Source organism: Phalaenopsis equestris, unplaced genomic scaffold (genome assembly GCF_001263595.1).
Source record: "Phalaenopsis equestris unplaced genomic scaffold, ASM126359v1 Scaffold000002, whole genome shotgun sequence".
Classification (NCBI taxonomy): Eukaryota; Viridiplantae; Streptophyta; class Magnoliopsida; order Asparagales; family Orchidaceae; genus Phalaenopsis; species Phalaenopsis equestris.
Window position 1 is genome coordinate 26,760,276 of NW_018164444.1, and position 17,643 is coordinate 26,777,918.

General features: G+C 35.7%; 1 protein-coding gene across 3 annotated transcripts in view; it reads right to left on the reverse strand.

Annotated features, from left to right (window-relative positions):
• The window catches only part of LOC110023559 (riboflavin biosynthesis protein PYRR, chloroplastic), an 80,737-nt gene that overhangs the window by 12,629 nt on the left and 50,465 nt on the right, over positions 1 to 17,643 (reverse strand). For 2 of the 3 annotated variants that reach the window (XM_020723048.1, XM_020723042.1), the window contains exons 7-8: positions 6,746 to 6,991; positions 6,531 to 6,656 (exon numbers count right to left, since the gene is read on the reverse strand). In XM_020723048.1, the coding sequence (XP_020578707.1) occupies positions 6,531 to 6,656; positions 6,746 to 6,991 (372 nt within the window). Of the gene's footprint in view, positions 1 to 5,293; positions 5,571 to 6,530; positions 6,657 to 6,745; positions 6,992 to 17,643 lie in introns of all 3 variants that reach the window. The other variant, XR_002293916.1, reaches the window with a different exon arrangement.

Sequence of the window (17,643 nt, forward strand, 5' to 3'; positions counted from 1 at the left end):
GAACAAACACATCTTAGTACGTGTTCGGCTCGTTAACTTATCGAACAAAATTAACGAGTCGAACACGAGCTTCTTAACGAGCCGAACACGAGCTGTTTGCGAACGAGCCGAACACGAGCTGTTCGCGAACAACGAGCCGCTTTGACAACCCTAGTTACCACTTTATTGTACTAGCGACAGAACGCTAAGGTACCTGTGTATGTAAAAGAACATTGATATTGTTGTCTTAATTAACACTATTTTTAGACGATGCTCATGTGATAAATGTATACAAATTAGAAAGATATTGATATATAAATAATAGAGAAAGACATAATGAAAGTGTCAAACTGCATTGAAAGATCATGTTAGATAGTACAAATTTTCAAATGATCTTGGACTCATTTGCATAGAGTTAAACTGTCATGCATATTATTCCTTTTTCATTGAATTACTAGAATTTAGGAGTATGGCTATTCACTAGTTTTGTTTAGCTTACTGTTATTTTAACTAATTTTTCAGGTTTAATTTAATTGATTAAAAGATCAACAATAACAAAGAAAATACATATAGAAAACACGAGCAACCATAAATGAGATAAATTTAATCATCTTACTTTAATTCATATATATTATTTAATAGTGGCGCTTTCACTATTAAAGTGTTAAGGAAATTTAATATTTTTTTCGTCCGACCGTATATACCCATCTTGCTTAATTCCAAGCACAATATCAGGTCGTGATAAAAGTGGTATCAGTGAAAGGTTTAGAAATAATTAACGTAAGCTTGATGAAAGAGCCAATATGATAATTACAACATAATTAATAATAATAAAATAGAAAAATTTAAGATCGCAAATTAAATCATCATTTTAATTCAGGCAAATGAATACACCTGAGATAATATAAGAGGGAAGTCTAGTTGGAAATGAAAATGTACCGCCTGCTGTTAATGTTAATACGAATGTTCTGAATCATATGCTGGCGACCATGGCTCGGCTAATTCATGAGTCGAGACAGCAGTCTAGTTGAAGTGAGACAGTTGTTGTGGATAAATATTTAAAGATAGTTCAAGTTGTGTCCACCTTTGTTCAAGGGAACTGAAGATCCGATTGAAACCGAGAACTGATTGATGAATAAAGAGAAGATATTAAATAACATGGTGTGCCCTGACAAAAAAAAGAGTGCCTTTAGCTACATTTGTGCTGGATGAAGAAGCCACAAGGTGGTGGCGTGGGCAACGTCAGGACATGTTATAGGACATACCCAACATGATGATAAGTTGGGAGGAGTACGTGGAGCTTTTTTGAGAGTGGTTTGTTCACCTATCCGCGCGAAGACTAATGCAAGACAAGTTCATCAATTTGGTGCAGGGAGAAAAGACAGTCATGCAATACGAAGCAGAATTCACCATACCATCATGGTATGTGCCACAACTGATAGCTACTGAACCAGAGAAGAGCTAAATATTCCTTTCAGGACTAAAGGATTCAATCAAACAACCGTTTATGCCTTTAGTGATCGATGACTATTCAGTGTTTGTAGCGGGCTAGACAAGTGGATATTGATTTCCAGCTTATTCAAAAGTGTAAGGAAACACATGAAAAGAAAAGTGTTGATGAAGGAAAGCATGTGAATCAATCAAAAGAATTCAATGTGAAGAAGCCCAAATTTAATTCTCATAGATTCAGTGGTGGCAGTCCTCATATTACCATAGTCACTTGTGTCAAATGTGGAAAATAACATAAGGGTCAATGTTTGATGGGCTCTCATACCTGCTATTGGTGTCGTCAGCCTGGTCACATAGCCAGATACTGCTCTTCACTTGGTCGAAAAACCTCAGAAGAAGAGAAACCAAGTGGTGTTCCTTCACTGAATATTTCAAATGGGCAGGCAGAAAAGGATAGAGCTTATAGCTTCAGTTCCTACTCAAGGTCAACCAAGACAATCAGATCGACCTCGAGTTTATTCTCTTTCTGGTAGAGAGCCTGAAGAACCTACTGCTGATGTTGATGCTGCTAGAGATTGATGAGTGTTTTGTTTTATCACATGTTATATATATTATCTGTTACGACATGTATCCTTTCATAGATGTCGTTCTAAAGAGAAACACACCACAAATATCCTTGCATTTTCCCCCTCGTTTAAACTGAACAGAGGAACGAGAGAGATAGAGAATGAGATACAGTGGGAGAGGGAGAGAAATCGAGAGTATATGATGACGAGGGAAGGAGCCAAGGGAGGCAAGTCCAAAAGAAGAAGAAGAGGAAGAAAAGAAGAGCTGATGTGCAGCTTACCTGCGAACAATTCCTTCCATTCCCTCGAACATACGAGAATGAAAAGGCCTTGAGCGACTTTGTAGACTATTGCGAGCCGCTAGCTTGAGGAAGGGAAGCTTTGTGTGCAGTTACCACTGCCCGACCGTGCCCTATCCAAACATTAAAGAAGAGAAGAGGAATGAAGAGAAGAGCGGCGACATTGGTGCCTAGCAACGACGTCTCCATCGACTATAGAGGAGAAGCCAGCGTGGGTATCGTGCAGAGGAAGAGGAAGTGGGAAGAAGAACAAGAGCTCACGTGTAGTGCTGGACCGAGCCAAAAGTAAACGAGGAGGTGGTGTCAAGAACTTACGGTGCTTATTTGTGTCGCAATCAAAGGAATAATGATCGAAGCAGAGGAAGGAGCGGCTGCGTGGCTTTGGGTGGTTTAGACCGAATAGTGGTAAGGTTTTTTAAACTTTAATTTATGAAATTAATATATAATTAATTATTAGTTATTAATAGTAAGGTTTAAATAAATCATGATTCAAGTTATAGAAGTTTGACTTTTGGATTGAGAATAGGGTAACAACAACAACTAAAAGTTAAGGTGAGCTAAGGTTTTAGCATTTTACTAATAAATTTAATATATATGTTTGGATATTGAAATATTAATAGTACTTTTAATTAAGTCGTAATTTTGGAAATATAATCGAGAGCGGTGATCGAGGAAGGAGCAAACAAACAAATTTAATTGAGGTAAGTTCTACTCATGCCTTTTAATCTAGAAGAAGTATAAAAACCTAAATAGGGTGTAATTGATAAATACTTTAGACTTTTGAGTAATAACTAAAATGAAGTTGATAAAATATTATGTCTTGCATTTTTAAATCCTAAATAGAGGATATCAAGGATTAAATGACTACAAGAATCATAAAAAGAGTTAGATACATACTTTTACTTCTAAATTATGATAAAAATGTTGTATTTCTTTTAAATCACTTGCATTAGAATGTCAATTGTCAAGATTTCTAGTCACTACAACTAGAATATAATTATTTTGTTTTATTATTCAATTTGATCATCTAGAAATGAATGTGAATGATTTGCATAGTTATACTTATTTAATACACATACATGTTATTAAAAGAAAGATATTAGATGATGTTTAAAATATAAATGAAATAATTTATAACATGCTTGCATGTACATGTTTGGTTATGATAAAGTAATCTCTTTATAGTACTAGTGAGAGAATGCTTAAGTAGTTGTGCATGTAAATGGAAAAGAACATTAATATTGATGAGTCTTATTTAACACAATTTTTACACAGATATACATACTAGAAATATACCGATATGTCAATGATATAGAAAGACATAGTGAATGTGTATAATTGCATTGGAAGATCCTATTAGACAGTACAAACTTTCAAATGATCTTTAGATTGATTTACATAAAGTTTAACTGACATGCATATGTCCCATTTTCATTGAATAACTATAGTTTAGGAGTATGAGTATACACTTCTATTTAGTTTACTATTGTTTTAACTAATTTTTTCATGTTTAATTTAATTGACTAAAAGATGAACAACAGAGAGAAAATATGTATAGAAGTGCGATCAACCATAAATGAGGTAAATTTAACCATCTTACTTTAATTCACACTTTTTTTTATAGTGGCTCTTTCATTATTAAAATTTTAGTTATAGAAATTTAATGATTTTACCATCAGATTATTTATACCCGTCTTGGTTAATTCCAAACTCTCGGCCAAGTTGTGACAAAAGTGATGTAAGAGAAAAGTTTATGAATAATTAATGTAATCTTGATGAAAGAGGCAATTAAATAATTACAAAGTAATTAATAATAATAATATTTAAAATTTTAAGATCACTAATTAAATCATTATTTAATTCAGGAAAATTAATGCACCTGAGATAATAAAAGAGAGAAGTCTGGTTGAAAATGAAGCAATACTGCCTACTATTAATGTTAATATGAACGTTCTAACTCAGATGTTGGTCTCAAGACTGCAGTCTAGTGGAATTGAGACAATAGTTGTTAATAAATATTTGAATTTATTCCAAGATTTGCGTCAAACTTTGTTCAAGGGAACTGAAGATCTGATTGAAGCCGAGAACTGGCTAATAAGGATAGAGAAGATGTTAGATTGCATGGCGTCCCTTGACGAAAGAAGAGTAAATTTAGCTGCATTTGTGCTAGATGGAGAAGCATAAAGGTGGTGGCGTGGGCAATGTCAGAACATGTTATGGGAGGACTTCGTGGAGTTTTTTAGGGAGTGGTTTGTTCTCCTATCCGCGCAAAGACAAATGCAGAACAAATTTGTCAAATTGGTGCAGAGGGAAAAAATAGTCATGTAGTATGAAGCAAAATTCATTGTACTATCAAGATATGTGCCAGAGCTAATAGCTACTACACCAAAGCTTATTCATGTCATGTTATTGCAAATTTTATCATATTTAAAGGTAATCATTCAAGTCATTTGTAAAATCAGTGTGAGCTGTAGTTATGCAAAAATGTATAATTTTTACTGTGTTACAATTAGAGTTATGTTTATGTTTCTTTAAGTTGTTCTTTTAGTTGATTGTATTATATGGTGGCTTGGGGTTGTAGTTTTCTGGTGCATAAGTGTATAATGGGATTTGTACTCACATGATGTAGGAGAGTATGATATTCATTTTGTAGCCTAGAATTGTACTCGCCCAATGATTGAAAAATATGACATTTTATTGTTGAAAATTGTGGGATACTAGAATCTTATTGGTGGTTGACTAGGCATGGATATAAGCCTTGTTCGAGTTTGTCAGAACACATAAACAAGTTGTGAGTCTTTTGTCACTTTTTATTTCATCTATGATATTGTAAGTTATTTAGTCATCATGAAAATTATTTATCTTTACTCCACATTAATTTTAAAATTAATTTATAAAAATTTAAAATGAAGTAATTCATCTCTAATTTGGGTGCCATAATACTCAAGTATTTCATAGAATTTATCTTGGATTTGAGATTAGATTCATGATCTAACATACCTATTGCAGATGTTGGAGAGATTCCACAAGCTGAGTCGGTGCATGACAAGCTAGGCTCAAAGAAGCATGGAGATGTATGCTTTTTGAGACACCTAGAAGGACGAGACAAGGTTGTTGTTTGGGTTTGCTCCAGAGAGTTTTCTTCCAGACCCTGGGAAGTTGCTCATGCGGCACAAAACTGAGCACCTACCTGGCTCAATAAGTCAGCTGAGCAAGCCAAGTTGAAAAAATTGGAGATGTCGGCCAAGATGGGCCTAGTAAAGCCACTTTGTTTATCCTACAAGAATGGATAGAAGTATCAACTGGAATTATATATATATATATATATATATATAATATATATATATATAATCAGCTATATCCGTTAGAAAAAAAAAATATTTTGAAAGAAAATAAAAATTCATGTTTTCAAAATCGTATCAGCTGAAAACTTACTAGTCCTTAAAACATTAATAACTAATTTGCCAACTCATTCAACTAACAAGGAGACACCCGAGAAATTAGAATTCTAATAATCACACTGCCAAAAACAAGAAATTGTTAAATTATCAGCTACGTGGATTGCTAGCTGGCCGTGTAAATGTTAGTCATAGTTGCCCGTTGGAATTCTGTTAATCACATCGCAGAAATCAAAACCTCTTCAAACTATTCTTATGTGGATTGCTTGGAGTCCATGCAAAATGTTGGTCCTAGTTACTCAACAGAAGAAGTATTAGTCTTTGTGTCACGTCACGTTGGTAATGCATATTTTGGATGGTAATTTTTGAGTTTATGGAAATCAGAAGTCAAATTTAACCTAAAAAGATAGACATTGATGTTGCAATGGCCAGCCTCAACGAGAAAAACAATTAAGACTGAAAGAAAGGTAAGAATCCCCGTTCGATCACTACACATAAAAGTGGAATATTTATAACAATAGAACTAACCAAACAAATTACAACTGATAGATTCCACTAACATTCAAATAACAATAAACTCTAGATAGTATCATATTCCAAACGCCAGAGAACCAAAAAGAATTTAACAGATATGAAATGAAAAAAATAGGTTTAGCAGAGAAGGGAGTGAACATCTCGATTAGTATTAAGCTTAAGAATCTTAAATTTAATGTCCAAGGGAAACAAGTGTATAACTAGATGTTCCTAATTTTCAGGAGTGAAAAAGACAAGGCTACCATATCAAGAAAATCATGGAAACTTAAATGCAAAATTCCAGGTCCTCCCGTGCAAAAACCTACCAATTCAGGGTGCTCTCTCTGAAATTTTCTCCCAATGCGTGCTGCTTCCTCAGGGCTTTTTGCACGCTTAATTTCTTCTATCAAACTCTTCGCAAGTGGATTATCAACGGCCACAAACTTTTGAGCCTGCAAATCAGAAGCAACAGCAATCAGTTGTACAGTGCATCAGAATTTCTAAAGAGCTAGGCCTCGTGATTCCCATATATTTAGCGTACCTGATAGTAATGTTCCACAGTAGGCCACATGCAAAAATCACCAGCTTCATCAGGCATGCTTATAGAGTGTGGAGAAAAATTAGAAAATGCTCCAAACGGATCCCATGTCTTATAAAAGAATATAATCTTTGACTCATAGGGAGAGACTGCTGGATCAAGAGCAGCAGTTTCATGGACAGATGGGATCACTGGTGATAGGTCAGGAATGGGATGAAGAAAACCACTTACAAGAATGTCTGGACCTATCTGTAATCCACAAGATACATTACATTACTTTAAAGTATAAAATAAGATTGTCGTTATATTGGTTGTCCAAGAATATGAGATTTCTCATGATGCCGGAGCAGGGTTGGTGTGACCCCACCGGGCTTCAGGCATTGTACAACCTGCAATGCAACAACCAATTTGACTTGTGGTTGGGGGTGCCTCCTCTAGCTGTTGGAGAGCTGTTGCAGGACTTACTTAGGAAGTGTTTTGATTGTATTAATATGAGTTGAGTTTAAGAGAAATGGCGTAATGCAAATTTACTTTTTTGAGCATTCATAGTTCATATCCGTGGAGATTTCATAGTAGTAAAAATGTTCATCAATCAACAATCCTTGATTGGATCTTATTTGGCAACATTTTTCATGCAATCTGTAGAAAGTCTTAAGTTGTGCTTTTCATGCAGATTGTGTTATACTTTTAAGGTGATAGCCGTTAAGTTATTTCCAAGGATCAAACATAAATTTAGCTTGGCATTTTCTTAAAATCTTCAGGTCATGCCAAGTGAAACTTTGAGGAACGTTTTTGTAAAGCTTGGGTGCTTGTTGAATAAAGGGTACTCTTACCATGAACTATTTAAATGGTGAAATTTAACCTAAACTATAAAGGTATTCAATTTAGTCCATTGACTCCACAAATACAATAAAAAATAGTCCTACTGGATTGTGTTGGAGATTTGATGAGTCTAAGAGAGTACTATGGATCAGATTTAAGAAATCAAAATACTAAATTAAATACATTAGATAGTATGAAATTAAAATAGCGCCCAATATAAAGTCCAAAGACCATTTTGACCTTTTTCTTTATTTCACCACCATGAGTAGAATGAACATGTGGTTTCAAGTCTAGGATAGTAAAATCCTAATTCATGTGAGGATTCGATGTGAATGTAGATATATTGAATGTCTACTTATATAAAAATTGTGTTATGACATATATACTTTAAAAATTAAATTTTACACTTGCACACTCACTTATTTAATTGTTTTCTCTTTGAATGTTTAGTTGATTGTTGATGTTTTACATATTCTTGTGCTATTGAGCAGAGTAAATTTACTCTCTTGTGCACAAATTGCTATTGTTCTTAGTTGAAGCATTATCTTGTAATCACCATATCTTGGTATTAGTACACATTAGTTAATTTGAAGTTACTAAAACAATTGGATTAGCTAATCAACTTGATTTAATCATATTAATTGTGTTTAGTAGTTAATCAATCCATGTATCTATGTATGTAGGTACTATTAAAAGGCATGCAGATGCATACATACATATACATATGAATGTATGTAAATGCCCCTTATTAGCATATGTCAAGTATTTAATTTGTTGATATCTTTACATAAAATGTTTAAAATGATATTCATGATGTCATCAAATCTGATAATATCTAGATGTCATGATATTTAATGGGAAAAATAAAAAATCTAAAAAAGAATGATCGAAAAAACCTTGAGTGTTTTAGATAATAACATTTTTAAGCAAGAAAACATTGACATACATTATATTTAATACATAAGAATATTATATGATAACATTTAATATTAGCCAACATTATTATCAAGATAATGTTGAGAGAGCCATCTTTTGAATCCACTTTCATTTATAAAGGTTTGCACATGACAATCCTTTAAGATTTATCCAAGGTTGTATTTCTCAATGGTTAAATCGATGAAGTTACCTTATTTACTCCCGGAAATAACATCTTCAATAGTGAGCACTTTATTGCACCATTAATGTATGGATTAATGTGACAGGAACCAGAACAAAAAATGGCAAAATAGATCCAAGAAATATGTGGGAAAACACAAATTAGGGCTAACTTGATTAATCTCCAAGCAAACAAACAAGAAACAATTGGTGATCTACAATTCGAGGGGTAGATCTACTCTCCAAAAATCCTAGATGCCGCTAGGAAAAAGAAGACAGAAAGAAACTGTCGTAATCCAAACATGAAAGCAAACTCTAGGTGATTAGCCTTAACAAAACACCCCAAAACACATCGAAACTTCCCCCAAAACCACCCTAATTCTTCTCCTTCCATACATGATTAGGGGCTTAACATGCCCCACCCAAGGGCTGGAATCCTCTCGAGTGTCAGCTAGGGTTTTTGCCCATTTGACTAGGCCCACTGGATAGGTTAGCCAGGCTAGTCCAAACTAGCCTAGGAAGGACCAACGTAGCAATATTCTCCTCCCAGAAAAAGCAATTTGTCCTCAAGGTGGAATAATGGAAAGTGCTTTAAGATCACTTCAAAAAGCTCCCAGGTTTCCACTTAATCAACCCTCCTTTGCCCCAATTACTCCTCAGCGCACCCCTTATACCTCCAAAAGTTCCAAAATCATCTCCATGTTATGTGCCAACATCGGAGGGATCGAGAGTGTATGGTCTCTAATAGCACGCATCGATTGTGATACATGGAATACTGTCACTGCTCTAATATGTTCCACAATCTCATAGGATTGAAAATATAATGGGGAAAGCTTCTCTCTTCTTTTTGCAAGTGTCTTTTGCCTGTAAGATCTCAGCTTCAAATAAACCATGTCCCCAGGCTCAAACTGTACCACCCTCTTATGTCCATCGACCTTCCTCTTCATGATTTGTTTAGCCCTCAGTAGATATCACTTCAGTTCAGTCAATATCTTGTCCCTCTCCTCAAAGTATTTGTCTACACTGGATAGTGATGTAGTATTATGCCCAAAGTGTATTAGGTGAGGTGGACCCACCCATATAAAATCATGAAAGTAGTGGTCTGTGTTGCAACATGGAATGAAGTGTTATACCAATACTCAACCCAAGCAATCTACCTTTCCCAAAGCTTTGACGTATTCGATACAAAACAACATAGATACATCTCCACACTCCTTTTGAAGACCTCCTTCTGGTCATCTAACTAGGGATTATATGTTGTAGTTCTCTTTAGGAATGTTTATTGTAATCCAAATAGTTCCTTCAAGATATGGCTGACAAACATCTTGTCCCTATCTAATACAATAGATTCTTAAGCACCATGCAAAAGAATCACTTCCCACACAAAAGTTAATAAGACATTAGTGTAAGGGTGTCGCGATGGAATGAAGTGCGCAAACCTGCACAAGTGATCCACTACCACCAATAACAAAGTAAATCCCTCTGATTGTGGCAACCCCTCTATAAATTTACTATCACTTCCTCCCAAATCTTCTAGGATAAAGTTAGGGGATGCAATAGCCCTCATGCTGTCATAGTTAATTACTGGAGTTATTAGCACACGTCGCATCTCGCCATCATGTGCTCTACATCTCTACGGATCCTCACCTAATTTAGCTCTACCGACAATCATGAGTATATCTTTGGTACCCCTGAGTGCCCCCCAGTTGCGCTGTTGTAAAACTCTTACAATAGTTTGGGGATGTACCCAAATACCCCTGACAACATGAATCATTTGTGGTATAGTTGTCCCTTAAATACATAAACTGGATGGTTGTCCGAATCTCATAGCAACTCTGCCCCGATCTTCCTCTTCCCCTCATCTTGTTCAATCCTCTACATCAAGCATTCTCAATTTAAGACCACAGGCACTGATAAAAATGTTCGTTAGGGCTCCTCCACCTTCATCAATAGTGCACCCACCATCTTATTCTCCAGTCATGGGCAATACTAGATCTCAAAATCATATCCAAGTAACTTCAATAACCACCTCTTATGCTTCTCAGTCACTATCATATGTTCCAACAAATACTTCAAACTTCTCTAATTTATCCTGACGATAAAGTGTCGCCCTAAAAGATAGGGATGTCACTTCTAAATGGGCAAGAAAATAGTCAACAACTCCCGCTCATATATGCACTTGAGCCTCATCTTGACGGTGAGCACATGCTGAAATAGGCAATAGATTGTTGGTTCTGCATGAGTGCTACCCCCAATCCATATTCTAATGTATCTGTTTCTATCACAAAAAGCCTGCTGAAGTATATGAGCGCTAATACCAGCATGCTATTTATGGCCTTCTTCAACTATTCGAAGTTATGTTCCCCTTAGTTAAAATAGTCTTTCTTCAGCTGCGCCATCAACAACCATGCAATTGTGTCATACCCTCTCGCGAAATTCCAATGGTACGCGGTGAGACCTAAGAACCTCTCACAACTCCTTCAAGCTTCTAAGCAAAGTTTAGTCCAACATAGCCTCAATCTTGGACGGGTATGCTGCTACCCTTACTCTAGTCACCACATGTCCTAGGTACTTCACTTGTATTGATAAATATGTCAATTAGGACTCCACCTTTATCGATAGTGCATCCACGATCTTATTCTCCAGTCATGGACAATACTAGATCTCAAAATCATATCCAAGTAACTTAGATAACCACCTTTTATGTTTCTCGATCACTATCATCTGCTTCAACAAATACTTCAAACTTCTCTAATCTGTCCTGACTATAAAGTGTCGTCCTAACAAATAGGGATGTCACTTCTAAAAAGGCAAGGCATAAGTCATCAACTTCTACTCATATACGCACTTGTGCCTCATCTTGATGGCGAGCACCAGCTGAAATAGGCAATATTTTCCTAGTTCTGTAAGAGTACTACCTCCAATCCATAATCTAATGCACCCGTCTCTATCACGAATAGCCGACTGAAGTTTGTGAGTGCTAATACCATCATGTTGTTCATGGCCCTCTTCAACTATTCAAAGGTATGTACCCCTCACTTAAATAATATTTCTTCAGCTGCTACATCAGCAACCATACAATTGTGTCATACCCTCTCACAAAATTCCGATAGTACGCGGTGAGACCTAAGCATCCTCTCAGCTCCTTCAAGTTCCTATGCAAAGACCATTCCAACATTGCCTCAATCTTGGACAGGTATGCTGCTCTCCTTGCTCTGGTCACCAAATGTCCTAAGTACTTCCTTTTTAACTGCAAAGGACCATTTCTTTAGGTTAGCATATAACTGATATACTCTCAAAGTCTCGAGCACTGTTCTCAAGTGTCCCATATGCTCTATCTCCATGCGACTATATATCAGGATGTCATAAAAAATTCACGACAAACTTCTTGAGGTATGCTTAAAAAAACCATGTTCATGTAAGAGTGAATTGTGGTTGAAGCATTGGTAAGGCCAAATGGCATCACCAAAAACTCAAAAGTGTTTCATGAGTCCTAAAAGCGGCCTCATGCTCCCGTGATGGCAGTAACCCGCTTGGTTGCTGAAAGATGTTAGAAAACTGCTGCAAAAACATCTGAACACACTTGGGAAACTCTACTGACTATGGATCCTGAATCTCCTATAGACTTTACAAATCCACTAAATAGCCTAATCATGCTCCCCGTATCATCTTGATCATGGTTTTGAGTGAGACCATGGTTCTCCACAAGCTAGCATCCCCTCTTAACACCACCTTCCTCCCCTTCACCCCACTCTCCATAGTCAGATATATTCAATCCACCCTTGTCTCTTTGATCATCTGTAACCACTTCATCCCAAGAATCACATCAGCACTTCCCAAGTCCAAGAGAAAGAAGTCATTCACCACTTGTATACCCTATAGTGTCGACACCAATCTCGACAAATTTCTCGGCTCTTCTCCAAATTCACTGTCCCTATCATGACCCCAAAACTTCCCATATCTGCCACTTCAAACCCAACTGATCCACAACCCAATTTAAGATGAAGTTGTGAGTAGTCCCACTATCCACCAACATCGCCACAAGCTGCTCCCCCATGTGTTCCCTCACCTTCATGGTGTGATTTGGAGTAAATATCACAACTGAGTTGAGGGACTCCTCTGATATATCAAGGTGTAAGTGCTCCTCTTCCTCTACCGCTTCTTCCTCCAACTCACTATTTGCCTCCTCCCCATCACAAGCCATAAAAGTTTGAATGTGGGATCCTTGCACTAGTGGTCTGGTGTATACTTCTCATAACATTAGAAACATAATCCTTTTGCACTTTTGTCCTGCACTTCAGCCTTTTAAGGCACGAGAATTTTACCCCAATATGAGTCTTCACATTCCTCTACTTCAGCGCCACCTTTTGAAATAACACTATCTGGGTCATCGGTGTCAGGGTCATCGAGGTACTCTTGAAGAATCCTCCCATGATATTGCTTATACTGCTCCTCTCCATCTGATCCTTATCTTCCACCATTTGAGCTTGCTCCATCATCTCCCTCAATCCCCGCGGTCTTAACAGATAGAGGGTTGCACGTATGTCGGGCTTAATACCTTTTATAAAATTTTCCTCCGATACTGCTTCAGAAATTTCCCTCACATGTCCCAAAAATAACTAAAATCTATTTATATACTCCATGACGATCCCCTCCACAGTCAAGGCAAATAATTTCTCGTATATGTTTCATTCCCAAAAGACTCGAAAGTGCTCTAATAATAAATCCTTAAATTCCTCTTACAAGTAGGTCGGTTATCTAGCCACCCTCCACTAATTCATGTTAAGGCTTTCCCCTCAAAACATAACCCTGCTACCATGAGCCTCTCCTCGTCCTTTAGACCATTTATAGCAAAATATTGCTCCACCTGATACACTCAACTATGTGTTTCTTCCCTTTAAAAAATTGACGTATTCAACTTCCTAATCCAAGCATCTTCACCCCAACTTTCTTTCCCTCTGGTGGTTCTCACCATCTATCTATGGTGAAAATTCCTCCTTCAATTATAATTATAACCCATCACACAGATTCTCTCATTCCTTCTTTGTACTCCTCCACACCCCTTGCATAATCCATCCCCCCTGTTTCAGCCCAACCCCATCCATAAAAAATCCCTAATTCACCCCCCATAAGAATCCTAAGGAGAGGTTCTTAATGTTGATGCTTTCCTCATGTTCCTCTCATCTAATCTTTTTTCCTTTAAATTTGGCCAGCAAATATTGATTAGGGTTTAGAATTACAACTGTCATGAAAGGTTTTAGATTTCATCTCAATAAGCCTCTTCATCATCTCCTCGAAGCCATAAAATCAATTTTACATGGAGGAAAACCTTCCTTCTATATTTGAGAGCAATTCCTCAATCCCGGATTTAAGTTCCCCTGCTTCTCCTTCCAATCTATTTTCCAAAGAATTCATTTTCCTTGCTGCCATCTCTCCAAGATCTTGCTCTAATATCAATTTGATACAAATCAGAACCAAAATCAGCGAACAAAGTGCAAGAAACATGTGGAAAAACTCAAATTAGGGCTAATTTGATTAGACTTCAAGCAAATAAACAAGACAATGTATGATTTACAATTTGAGAGGTAGATCAACTCTTCACAAACGCAATATATCATTAGGAACAAGAAGACAGAAAATTCACGGGATCCAAACATGAAAGCAAACACTTGATGATTAGCACAAATAAAACAACACCAAAAACATATTCAAACTTTCCACCCAAACTCCCCATAATTCCTCTCCTTGCATATATGATTAGGGGCTTAAGAAGCCCCACTAAGGGGCCAGAATTCTCTCATGCAGCAACTAGGGTTTTTGCCGCCCTAGGATCAGTCGGGCTGGTCCAAGACGGTCCAAGAGGGGCCGACATAACATAATGCTAAGGACATCAAGATTAGTTGTTGGAAAAGGAAATCTAATTGTATATATTCAAGTATGAAGGTTATTATTTATATTTATATAGTTATAAATATTTTCCCTCTTTTAATCTTTGGCCTGTTTCCTATTTTATAGTTAGACCCATTAATATATTGGCCCGCATCAAATATTTTAAAATAATTTGAAATATTTATGCATTCTACACATAACATTAGAGCCCTAGGTCTTTTATGCACACCCCAACTTACCCCCCTTATGGGTTGGCTGAGGTGTGACAGAGGCAGATAATTTGACTAGACTAAATTCTCACCGATATTCATCCTGACTTACAAATCAGAACCTAGTGGGTGATGAAATGGCCTACATAAATCACCACAAACATGATGCATTTCATTTCATTCATATTCACATATACTCGAAAGTGTGGAAATCATAATATCAAAACATGTAAACTATACAGAGCTGTTAAATCCAACATAAATAAAAAATGTACCTAAAAGACTGTACAAGGTCCCAAAACTATAAATGTAAAAGGTGTACAAGTCACACATAGCTACTCGCTACAGTGTTTTTTATCTCTTCCTGAAAGTAAACAATCTAGACTGAAAAACAACAAGTTCAAAGAAATAATTATAGCTAAAATAAGATTTTATTCAAAAAAAGCGATATACATGCTCATATATAATAGTATATGTTCATGCATAAGTCACAACATACTAGAATAGTAGGGAAGATGTAAAAGAAAAGCAGGTAGTGCAGAAAATCGAGACTGTTGTATAAAACAACTATATCCTTTCATTCATGTTTAGTCATAATCATGTATTCATAAACTTGTTCATAATCATAACAATGTTATCATAGAAATGACATTATAGTATATCATCATAGTCATATAAATAACAATATAGCAATGTCACTTGTGCAATGTATAGGCCTCAACTATTTTCATGTCCTGCCATATTATAGGTCGTCGTCCTACCCCAAAGATCATATCAAGTATTGATAAGTCACCCTCCAACATAGTCGTTACCAATAGGCCCCCTGATACAAACGGTTTCCTACATTATTTCATCGTCCTATCACAACAGTTCCTAGAATTTTAGCACGCCTTAATACTAGGAGTCGAGAATATCACATCTCTGCATAGTGTACTTGCAAGCACTCATGCATTAGTCTACTCATAACATCACCTGTGACATTTAAATCATCATTCATATATCAAACATTTATCACATGCATTTCATATATCATAGGCATAAATCATAGCAATTTAATACCGCAGGAAATGATTACATAAACATATTCATTTTGTTGTATAGCATAGCATAATATATATCATAAAAGAAGTCAACTTGTATTCATAAATTTAATGCATTTATTCATTCACAATATGCATGAAATTCTAAATGCATATGTGTTAAACGTGAAATCACGTGAAAACATATAGAAAATTATTTTTCTTAGGTTAGCATGAGATTGTTTTATCGGATAAGATGAAGGAGTCCTACGACAAGTTCCCATACGCTCGTCTTGAGCTCGACGCCTTGCGTAAATAACCTAAAAATCATAAGGATCATATGAATTCATGAAATTTCGGCTCATCATGATTTAAACCAAAACTTAGCTCATTTGTCAAAACATACCTCAAATGGGCTTTTCGACATAAATTTGGCTTCTGATACAGCCTATTATTTTCCCATTTGCTTCATAACGCCTTATTTTTCCCATCCTCTTGTTGATTTCGTGCTTATAGCCCTTACAAAAAATTGCAAACCAAATTCAACCTCTGCTACAGCTAACGGAAACAAATAAATGCACAAATTTATGGCAAGTGACAAAAAGGAAACAGAATAAAGGAAAGAAATGTTTGAATAGTTTAAAAGAGGGAATCATACTTAATTTTTTCACATAACACAATGCTATGAACCAGACCCGCCGCTCATCCTCCTAATTCACTCCTTGCTTCAGTACCGAGTTGTAGCTTAATCGCGTGAAGGAGAATACGAAAAAAGGGAAAATGTGCCACTTAAGTCACCTCCCTTAATTCCCTGTCGCCGGATTTCAAACAAGCCACTGCATGTCGAGTAAAGTGCATGAGTCAGCACAGAATAGTGTTAGGGGAGAAAAATTAACGATTGAATTATTTAATCAAGATTTAATAAAAGTAAATTAACTCAATCTCTTAAAAATTTTATCTCTTATTTCATTTAAAATTTATATATAGTATTTTATATCAAATTGATCGATTTCGTACATAGAATTTTATAAAATTAATTTGGTTGAATTTTGAGGGATGAGAGATTTAGTGTACATTTAAAAATTGTTGAATTTTATCTGATTTCTCAAAATATTGGGTAAAGTAACAAATACTATTAAACAAGTAGCAAAAGATGTGCTTAGAGAATCAAAAGAAAAAGTTTTTATAAATAAAAATAGTTGGTAATGAAATAATAATGTACAAGAAAATATAAAATATAAGAAGTTATGTTATAAAAATTGGTTTAAATGTATAAGCTTAGAGAACTGGGAAAAATATCAAACGACCCGCAGGGAGTCTAAAAGAACAATCTGTGACGCTAAAAATTTTGCTTTTAATAATCTTTATAATAGATTAGATACTAAGGAGGGTGAAAAATATATGTATAAACTAGCCAAACAAAGAGAACATAAAAGTAAAGATTTAACTCAAGGAAAGTGTATTAAAGATGAAAATCAAAAATTACTTTTCTTAGAAAAAGATATTCAACATAGGTGAGTGAGGTACTTTGATAAACCTTTTAATGAAGTTTCTGAAAATACGATCAATCTTAGTGATCTTAATATCGTGAATAATAATAAAACGTTTCATTTTTACCGTTGCATTAGTAAAAAAGAAGTTGAGGAGACTTTAAAGAAAACCAAGGGTGGAAAGTCTGTAGGAGCTGATGATATCCCAATTGAAGTGTGAAAATATTTGGGAGATTTGGGAGTTTCTTGGCTTACTAAACTCTTTAATATTATTTTAAAAACTAAAAAGATGCCTGAGTGGAGGAAGAGTATTTTAGTCCCCATTTTTAAGAATAAAGGGGATGCACAAGAGTGTGCAAATTATAGAGGAATTAAGT